Raw genomic sequence first — 10,485 nt, forward strand, 5'->3', positions numbered from 1 at the left:
TCACACCATGCAGGCCAAACCACCCACCACTAGAATAACCCGTATAATTCACTTAATATCCAGAAAATGTCACTTTAACCGACATAAGATCACAGATTACCTATCATAGTATGAATTGTATGCTAAATTTCAACTCCATTACGCAAATGAAAGGGTTAAATCGCCGGCACTTACTTCCCATGTTGAGGATGCTGCGAGTGTCTGCCCTGGTCTGGAGAAAGGAAAGAGAGGGCGAGAGCCGTCTTACCACTTGCACTACTCCGTCGACACTGCCACACTGGACGCGACGTGTCAGGGTTTCAGCCGGCCGCCGCTAGGGGACTCTTGGGGACGTCACTTCCGCAGCCGCCATTACTGCGCCAGTGCCATGTCTACGATAACAACACGCACTTTCACCTACTCGCGCCCTTTGGATGGTAAATTTTCCAATCAAACCCCTGCATATAAAATATATACCTACTATTATCAGACATTTCATACAAAACAATACACATTTAATAGGAATTCTCTAACAATCTCTCCATATATTTATTGCGTATTCTGTGATTTGGCACACGCACCTATAGATGACAGCGTCTTCCAAATTCCCTCGATTCAGTGGATTGATGACGTTTGTAGGTGTCGTCATGCGCGAGACTAGGGTCGCTAATTGGTATTGTTTCTGCAAATTTGCCAGAAGTTTCTACCATAAATTTTGCTGCCATAGAAATGCCGTAATTCTGTAAGCATATATGGATTTCGGTTTTTGGGTTAGTGCTGAAAAGTACTGGTGGAGAAATAATGTTGTAATATGTATGTATCTCTCTCTCTCTCTCTCTGTGTAAACGTATAAACTGAGAAACACTGCGATTTTTAAAACACGGCAATTTCGTATATATTTACAAAATAGCATTAATGATTCTCATCATGTGCCGTGGTTCGATTAAAATGCCATATAAAAACATATTATCAATAGCAGTTCTACTACTTCAGATAATAATAAATTTTTACGTATAACTAGTAGGCTAGCATAGTAGTTACATAACTGCAGGTTAGCGAATATGAGAAGGAAAAAACACTGACGCCGACCAGGAAAAAACTTATTAACAGTTGGCAGAACGTTTAAGTAACTGCATGGGAAGGGCGGTTCCAGTGAGCTGTGGCTTTTATAAATTTCTGAGTTGTTAGAGAAACAGGAGTATAATTTCAATAAACCGTGTTAGTAGTAGTAGTAGTAATAGTACCTTACTTTACCTCTCTCCCATTACTGTCAATTGAAAGTTGTTTCTGTCAATTAAATTTTTTCCATCCAGCAAGCATATCAGCATCACAGTGTTGTAATTTCTCCCTGAAGAAAAACCAACTTATAAGAACGTATCTCATCCCGGCTAAACGATCCAACGCATTCGGTTTCGTTTCTCTCTCAGTTCCCTTTCGCCTCAGCGTGCAAGGCAATTCGTTTTCGTATCTTTCACAACTTCCTTTCGCTTTCTCCGTGTGCAAAGCACTCCCCGCTAATGGTTGGCTTTTAAAGGATTCTGCATGAGAGAGAAAGAGAGAGCTTTTTGAAATGTGCATGCACAATCTCTGCAGTTATCCCCAAAATCCCGTTTTCACTGAAGACAAACGCCAAGCCTAACTCTAGTAGTATACTACAGTTTGGGCTGTTATATTTCTGCATATCTCCCGTCTTCATTCAGTTCTGTTGAACAACTGAACAGTCTCTGAAATGCGCGTTATGTACTGGTTTCGTTACAAGGACTTTGTAATGACCATCAAGCTACCCCATAATATCATCATGTGTATAATTATCCTTGGAGTCTTCTCTCTCTGATTCTTTTCCCTGATACCTAAAACTTCACTGCCTCAAAAAGGTGATGTAATCACTTCCTTGGATCTCGAACCCTTGTTTATTATAGAGAGAGAGAGAGAGAGAATTTAGGCCAAAGCCCAGGGGCTGGGACCTATGAGGTTACTGATCACATCAACTTCCAACTTTTAAGGGGCGGTTCTGTTGCTTCCTTTGGGGATGAATCCCCAACAGTTATTTTATTCTCCCTGTTTCTATCTGCCATGAAATGGATGGTGTTGACTATTTAATTGTTTGTGATTTCACCAATTCACCGTCATTATTGATACATTGAAACAAAGTACTATACGAAGCAGACACTTTATATTAGGCATACTCAGTACTCACTCAACTTATGAAACTATAGACAAAGCGAGGTCAAAATCAAGACGTAGACTGCTTGGATCTTAAATGACAAATGTCAATTGACCACCAGCTCGGTTATAGGGTTATATAAGCAAATATTTTCGTTACAGCAACACTCACGAACGATCTTGCAGTTGCACTATGCCTAACGAAAGAAGTTATGGCAAATGAAACACAAACACACAACAAATCGCACGGACGAAAGGTTTGATCTCCATGTTCAGACTGTTTTTGCCAATCCCATCTACGTCGTTAATGTTCCCTGACCATTTGTTCAGAAATACCCCAGATCTAGGGATTTTTTTCCCAGATCTGAGCTGGCACAACAGTTTATTGGTAGCACTGTGTGTGAACGAACGTCCACAAATGTCCGGAATCTGATAGTTTCTTCGTTGATGACCTCCTTTTGCAAGTGATAGGCCATGCCGCAGAAGTTCAAGTTCAGTTTGGCACAAGTGTATGATGTACTGAAGCACGTGAATGTAAGTTTTTTTATTTTTTCTTTTTTTCTTTTTCTTTTATGACATTAGCTGCGCAAACTAAGTAATAGCAGAGATATGTAAACAACTCTCCTCCGACCTAACCCAAAATACCTCTTCGGACGAGAAGTTTCTCTCGTATTGTTTTTGTTTTTTAAGCTTTACATTTGTGTTATGAAAAAACCATAGACTTCTTTTTAGCATCTGATTTGGTGTTTTTGACATTCCTTCCTGTTGGGATGTAGGGCTAGGTAGCCTAGTAGGACTCCCAGTCGTTAAGTTCCATGTTTAACTGGAAAGACTACCATTTCCCACCGAAGACAGGCCAGGTTCCGTGTCAGATCTACAAGAAAAGTTTTGATATATTGATATAATGGGTATTTAAATTATGGGAGATTACTTAGGAAGACTGTTCAGTTGGTTTTGAAGTATTCCAACAAAGAATAACTCAACGGCTGTAGGCTAGACCTCCCACCCAACCTCCTCTTTAAATAGGTAGGATGTCTCACAAAATTTCTTGTGGTTTAGCCTATAGGCAAATTTTTGGTAAATAGTTACAGTAATGGTGTAACAGAAAGGCTCCACAAGTCACCGCATTTCAAGTACCATCCCCTCATGGATGTAAAAATATATAATGGAAGGTAAATTACAGTGACACTCACGAACGATCTTGCAGTTGCACTATGCCTAACGAAAGAAGGTATGGCAAATAAAACACAAACACACAAAAAATCGCACGGACGAAAGGTTTGATCGCCATGTTGAAATGATTTCCGTAAATTTTTTAAGTATTTCAGATGCACTGCATTATACCTATGTGCCCTATAGTAGTATTTTGTTCAGCCAGAAAAAAAAATGGAATGATTAATAAAGGGTGTTTCTGTATGGAATTCTGTAGGATTACTCAAACGTGGTTAGGTAATGTAGCCTAGTGTCATGAAAGGGTCTCAAACCTCAAAGTGGCTGACATCTCCAAGTGTGGGAACGATCTGTGAGCTTCTAAAGGATTATTCTCAGATCAAGGTAGCCAGATGTACTCGATCAGATGGAAGAGGAAAAAAAATTAACTTTCAACACATCACTACTGAGTTTGAAGCTTGTAGTATATGAAGTCAGAATGAACAAGTCAGCTCTGATTACCAAAATTAGTCATGAATTAGATTTACATTTATTCAACGGGATACTTTTTTTTATCTGAATAGGTAGGTATAGTTTATTTCAAGTAGAAATGACATACCCACTATATACTTCAAGTATCATTTGAAGGGCTGCCTAAAATATTAAAATGTTACTTATACAGAAGTCTCATTAGAGAGAAATAGAGTGGAGAAATAGGCTTAGAGTGGGTGAGATCTTTATTAAATTGTGTGTGTGTGTGTGTGTTAGAAAGATTGAGGAATGAGGACTTGGTGTAGTAGTAAAATGGTTAGTGTATAGGTGAAAATATGGATCAGAGTTGTTTTATAATGGTTTGGCCATGTAGAGAGAATGCACAATCCACAATCGAATGCCTCACCGGTGTGGATATCACCTTTGGGGGTAGGGGGGCATAATTTCATCTTAGGTGCTTCACTGCATTTACAGCTGTCTTTGAGTGTGTGTTAGTGATGATAATGGGATGTTTATGGTATGGCATGACATGGTGCAGTTCAGCACCTCAAGAAGCCAGCAAGTTCATTGCTTGTGAATTGTAGTTAACCATCTGTCATATGTCATACCAGGACTCCTAGGTCTCTTAATGAAGCACTGAAGAAATTGGGTGGTTGTAATGTCATTGCCACTTACTACAGGGCATCCACACAATGTGTGTATATACTAGAAAGGACTTTCTTGTTTTGCTTAAGTCATTAAAAACAGATTCAAAGATTCTTGTTGGTTGTCCTTATCGATTTTGTTTCTGCTGAACAAAATACTACTAAAGGGTGTATAGGTATAATGCAGTGCATTTGAAATACTTTGAAAAATTTACGGAAATCATTTGAGAAAGTTATGATGATAATTCAACTAATTTACCATCCATTATATTTTTACATCCACGAGGGAATGGTACTTAAAATGCGGTGACTTGTGGAATCTTTCTGTTACACAATTACTCTACCTATTTGCCAAAAATTTGCCTATAAACCATAAGAAATTTGGTGAGACATCCTACCTATTTACCGAGGAGGTTGGGTGGGAGGTCTAGCCTGTTGATGATGGGTAGCAGGACTGGTTCCAAGTTTAAGAGCTCATCGGGTGATTGCAATATCAGAGTTTATACCATGCCACAGGACAGTCTGAGGAGCTTAGTGTAATATGGTGATTTCTATGCTATGATGGCTATCATGGAATCTTAGTAATAATTAGCTACAGAGAGCTTTGGGCATTATCATTCTTGTCCCATCATTTATGAGGGTATTGTCTTGAGCAGAGTTTAGTTATAAGCTTCCAGTTAGTGCAAGTTGTAGCTGAGGCTGTTGCTTGACTTTAGGAATCCTTTCTGGACAAGTCGTTAAATTGTTGATAGATGCTGTACATTGTTGTTAGGGCAGTACTGAGAACTATACAAGCCCCTTACTGTAGTTATTTGTATTATTTTGACATTGACAGCTTGGAGAAAAGGAGAACTACATTATACTAAATGTTGTATGCTATTATGCTCCTTTAGTATATACTGCATAGCAGAGGCAGTTTAGATACGTCCAGTTGTAAAACTGTTGGTAATGGTATGCCAAAGTTTGTTTACACAGATTTGGCAAGTGTTTCCTTTGCCATGAGAAAGGTTTGATGATGTTCTGCAGTCCAGAATGACACACTTGTGGCAGCCAGGTTTATCTTCTGTGCATGTAGGATGATTGTTCAGCATTTTCAGTTTACATTGAGGACTTGAGTGATATGAAGATGACCATTTTAGTCTTTATCCCATATCAGAATGTCATCTACTACTTTCACCATGTTTAGAATGCCAGATAAAGCTGTGTTGCCATGACTATCAGTCCCATTGGACCTCAGCAGGAGTTGAATCTGCCTTGTGGAGTTTTAAATATGGTCAGATGTTAATCCTCTTCAGCTAGTATGTATGACAGCGTCAGTTGTGAAGTGTCTGGATATCCAATTCAGCAGATGGGATTTGGGAAGTTGGTAGAGGCATTGATCTGGCCTCTCTAAGAACATAACTCCATATTTTACAGTCTTGGGCATTAGACTTCAGTTAAGTAGAGTGTTGTGGTAGACCTGTATAATGCCATGGAAGGCAGTGGTGGTAGATATGAAGCTAATGATGATGAGTCTGGTGAATGCTTACAATATATCTTGAGTTGGGTTTGTGTAGTACTCGTCATTGAAACTTTTCCATCTGTTGTCTTGCAAATGCCTAGGAAAATTTGCTGGTATGAGACCTTGAGAGGAGACATGGAATTCTTGTCATGAAGTTGATTGTTTCCTCAATACTGGCAGTGCTGCATTACATTATGGCTAACATGGACTTGATCGTTATACCATTGAAGCTCTAGTCATCTAGGTTACCTAGTTAAAAGATAATTGACCTGTAAAAGCTACAGGCATTAATTCATAGCCCTTGCAGTGCAGATGTTGTTTTTCAGTGGCTGTGTCTGAGTCTGTGTTAGTATATATCAGTGCAACAAGTCATGCCCCCTAAATATATATGTATTGGAACTGTTGAAAAGCTCACACAAGAAACAAAATTCTATTTGGATCTTATTGATCTAAAATTGGTTTAATAGACTCAAACAGCATGTTTTGCAAAGATTTAATTCTTTGAGCCATTTCAGGCTATGATGCAATTGTATATTTTTCTTCATTTTTTTTTCAGTCTACAGACTTGAGTCACTTGAGCGAGGGGGAAATACCCTTCGGGACACTAATTTACCTCATCCTCTCCATCGCCGTCCATGGCATCATTGTCCCCCTATTCAGGATCGGGGCCGCCACTTTTATATCTGCTGCATTCAAAGTCATTTCAATACTCGTTTTTGGTATGTACCAATGGTAATTTATTAGTAATCATGCAGTGTAGTTTGCTATGCCAGTGGAAAAATTTTCATTTGGTGACCATGTTTGTTATTGCGTCTGGGAATCACATAACGGTCTTCGGTTGTCTTGGTTGTACTATAGCTGGTTCACTCAAGGTACATTCTAGGGTGAGCCCTGTGCCTACAAGACGCTGGTTTGGCAGCCGCTGATTGGCTGGGAGCTGCCTACCTCCCGGTACCAGCCAGTCAGAGGCCGCCAAACAAACGTCTTGTGAGCATAGGGCTCATCCAAGAATCTACCTTAAGTGAACCAGCTATAGTACCATGCAATTTTTCTGATTGATAACTATCCTTTGTTTATCTTTCTCTTACAGGTCCCGAAGAGATGGATCGCATGGTTGGCACAGAAGGTTACATCTATTATGGCTACATCATTCTCAAACAGTTCTGGGAATATGGTAATCGATTCAGGTTCCACTTCGACCCAATGCGTGTCCTGAGAGTCCTCTTAGTCGGATCAGAACCGATAGATATATCGGAAGATTAAGCTCAAAATCGTCTCTTAACCGGATGTAGTATCATGGACTGCAATAGATTTCAATTTAAGTGTTGTCTTGATGTGGACGTCCCTCATAGAATCTCGGGATATTACATTTATCCAGAGACGCCAGTGATATCGCAGTTTAGTGGATATGTGGTAAATAATTCAACTCTAAATATAGAAACGCTTTGATTTTGTTCAATTATGAGTTATTGCCGGGTAGAATTTTACACGCTGACGAGAAAAGACACTTACATATTTAAGTGGTTTGTAAGGTTATAAAATTAAATGGAATATTATTTACGTTTAATAAAAATACTCGAGTTGGAAAGTATCGAAGATTGTTGTGATTTTTAAAGGAAATTATAGTGTATGTTTTAATTTTTTGTCCATAGTGATGATTAAGACTTGGAAGATCTCGGGTGTCAAAAATTACCAGCAGACAAAAAAAAAAAACAAGAAATGGGAGAGGAATTAAATGTAAATATGAGGTCAGATTTCAAATGCTACTTTTAACTCACAAGTCAGTATCATGAATATCATTGTACGTATACCATCTCCACCATAAACTTTCTGTGTAAGAGTTATGCATAAATAAATAAAAAGAATAAAATTTTCCAAGTTGTTTGCTGACAAGACTGTGAAACCCCCTCAATAAATTGTATTCGAAGAGCAATGACAAACTGAATATGTATGAAAATTTAAAACTAAGAGTTTTTAGGTTTTTTTAAACTGGTTATTGAATACTCATATCTGAATGCCAAATTTTATGATTGGTTTTTATCAACACGGGGTCAAAATGTTTAGAATCTTTCAGCTAACAGTCTTGCGAATAAGGGGAACTCAAAGGCAGTCTTTGACTTTAGATGAAAGACGTGGTGGGCATTTTTACCTCATTTCATACATTTAGTCTTGTTTGAAATTAACAGATGAAACTGTTTTGTTACTCTGAAGAGAACACGTAATTTTTGTTGCTCCAAAATCCATGTTTTATATAAGCCACAATAAAACGTAAAACCTCAGGTTTTGAAGTATTAATTTGTAATACTGACTTAGTTGACAGAAGTTTGGTGCTGAGATAGTAGACTATAACAACATGAAGGCCTAAGAGTTGGAAGCTTTAATGACTGATTGCTGGTGCAGCATTTGAACAGTACGCTTATACATTAAGTCTCTTATATGGCTAACTGGGATCATGGAGCTGATGGAATGAAGTTTCATTCCTGTGAGAGAAAAATGGCAACTGCTTTTCGTTTTCACAATGATTGATGTTCAGTAGTGAGGTATTCTTCGGAGCAAGGAATGGGTTTCTCTAGTAATCTTCCCGTATCCAGTTGTTGTCTCAAGAGAAGATTGAAGTGTTAGATATTTCTTTGAACACTAAAAGATTGTAACTTACTTTAAGTTGCCTTGTTTACCTTGCTATTTTATTTGAAACCATAAAACTCATTGAAAATGGAACCATTGTTAATATTTTTATATCAATAATCTTTGACCTCCTTCCTTATATCATGAACTGAGAAAGTTAGATGGTCAACTTTTTGACATTGAAGATGACGTCGGGTGAACTTTAGATAAATTGCGCAGGTTGGGTTAATGGATTACCATGGCACAGTTTGTAATAAATGTGTAAACCTTATAACTGAGGCTGAAGGGAAGATCATGAATTATCAGTAACCTTCAAAGAGTTTAGTGTTTATTTGTTCCTATAAGCGCTGAAGAAGACCTAGCATTTCATGAAAAGTTACAGAGGGCAAGAAGGCAAAGTTTTCTTCATGTAGCCATGGAGTGCTAGAGAAGGTCGACATCACATATACAAGTAAGTTGTCTACTACAATTTCAAGTGTTGTACATTAATTTCATTCAGTATATTTTTTATTTGATTCTGGGATGCTGGATAACTAGCTTATCAGTTTCCGTTTGTGTTCATACATGAATACTTACAAATTATATTACAATAACGCTCATGAGTTTGTAAAACTGAAAATAATTGAAGCGGCTACTCTACTGATGGAGATGCAGCTGGTGTTTACATATGACGTCACGCGGTTCCGGCTTTTAGTTTTAAAAAATCACTACGCCTACCCTTGACAGGATCAGAAGCAAGAGCCCGTTCTAAGTCTGGTTATAATGAAGTAATTCCTCAGACAACGCTTACATGGATACTGGTAGTGAGCAGTATTTAATTGAAGGTATGACTGCATCTCCTGTTGTTTTAGTGTTATCGTTAGCTGTACATACCTAGTATGCCTAACTTCATGTTGCTTAGGGTAGGGTGGGTATGGCAATAGGATTGTAAGCCTCCCGTCATTTTTATGGTATCTTTCACAATAAAATGGCCATCACAAGGGTCAAGTTGATAATACACAACGATTTTCAAGTCTTTAAATTAAATAGCTAACTAGCATAGCATAGCCTATGCCTACCCACTGTTGTGAAATGGGTCTGAAATCTCAGTGGAAGCTAGGCTCCTCTGTGGTTCGGGAACTAGGTACTACCAGGTTTATGTGCAAAATAGTTGCTTTGTTTAGTACCCTTCCCAATGGGTTTGAATGTAAAAACATAAACAAATGATGGCAGGCTAATTATCATGAACATAGGCTAATCAAGAGGCTGTAAATATTCCAGATTCTCGGGCATTTCATTGAGGTGTGAGATGTGTGTAGATCTAAGCCGGTTTTCCGTGGCGAGCTAGACTATGGCAGTTGATATTTTTCTATAGAATTTTACCTCCTGAACAAGAAATTTAAGTAATATTTTTTCGTCTGGTTTTATTGATCCTGGAATTTACCTTTGAACTCTATCCTATGGTAAGGGGGACCCGATGGGAATGCTGGGTTTTTGGGTGGGGTAAATCATTTGGTAGAATTATGCCTTACACCCTATCCTACGGTTTCATGCAACCTAAAAACACCATACAAACATCTGATGGAAACCAGGCCATGGTAGAGTCATCAGTTTTACCAGTAGGTTAAATGATTGAATGGCCTCCTGGCAACCACCTGGATGGAAGCATGACCACCTTCCCAAAAAATAACTTAAAACTTACTTCGAGAGGAAAGTAGAGGTCTCGAAGTGTTGTTTCCATGGGCGCCGGCTTGTGACTGATTTCTATCCTGAGTTACAGATAGTGTTTAAGTTATTTTTTGGGTAGGTGGTCGCTCTACCATCCAGGTGGTTGCCAGGAGGCCATTCGATCATTCACCCTACTGGTAAAACTGGCGACTACCATGGCCTGGCAAGAAATTTCCTTATTAGAGAGCTTGCCCTGCTCAGTAGATAGCTGTGGCACTTTAGGAA

At 38.6% G+C, this 10,485-nt stretch overlaps 2 protein-coding genes across 2 annotated transcripts in view; one reads left to right on the top strand and one right to left on the bottom strand.

The window, feature by feature from the left end:
• Nucleotides 1-327, bottom strand: part of LOC135206085 (protein transport protein Sec61 subunit alpha-like 1) — a 39,121-nt gene extending 38,794 nt beyond the window's left edge. The window contains exon 1 of the mRNA XM_064237302.1: nt 175-327. Within this exon, the coding sequence (XP_064093372.1) occupies nt 175-181 (7 nt within the window). The 5' untranslated portion in view covers nt 182-327. The remainder of the gene's footprint in view (nt 1-174) is intronic.
• A 1,917-nt stretch (nt 328-2,244) lies between these two features.
• Nucleotides 2,245-8,207, top strand: LOC135206084 (uncharacterized). Its single transcript, XM_064237301.1, has 3 exons — nt 2,245-2,676; nt 6,485-6,647; nt 7,019-8,207. Exons 1-3 carry the CDS (start codon nt 2,617-2,619, stop codon nt 7,189-7,191), a joined length of 396 nt encoding a protein of 131 aa, XP_064093371.1. The 5' UTR covers nt 2,245-2,616; the 3' UTR covers nt 7,192-8,207.
• Nucleotides 8,208-10,485: the final 2,278 nt, after the last annotated feature.

The sequence above is a fragment of the Macrobrachium nipponense genome, chromosome 29 (genome assembly GCF_015104395.2).
Source record: "Macrobrachium nipponense isolate FS-2020 chromosome 29, ASM1510439v2, whole genome shotgun sequence".
Classification (NCBI taxonomy): domain Eukaryota; kingdom Metazoa; phylum Arthropoda; class Malacostraca; order Decapoda; family Palaemonidae; genus Macrobrachium; species Macrobrachium nipponense.

Excerpts from the sequence above, each read along its gene's own strand:
- LOC135206084 (XM_064237301.1), top strand. The coding sequence starts at position 2,617 with ATGCCGCAGAAGTTCAAGTTCAGTTTGGCACAAGTGTATGATGTACTG. Across the intron at positions 2,677-6,484 it reads ATGTACTGAAGCACGTGAAT|TCTACAGACTTGAGTCACTT; the intron begins GTAAGTTTTTTT and ends TTTTTTTTTCAG. Across the intron at positions 6,648-7,018 it reads CATTTCAATACTCGTTTTTG|GTCCCGAAGAGATGGATCGC; the intron begins GTATGTACCAAT and ends TTTCTCTTACAG.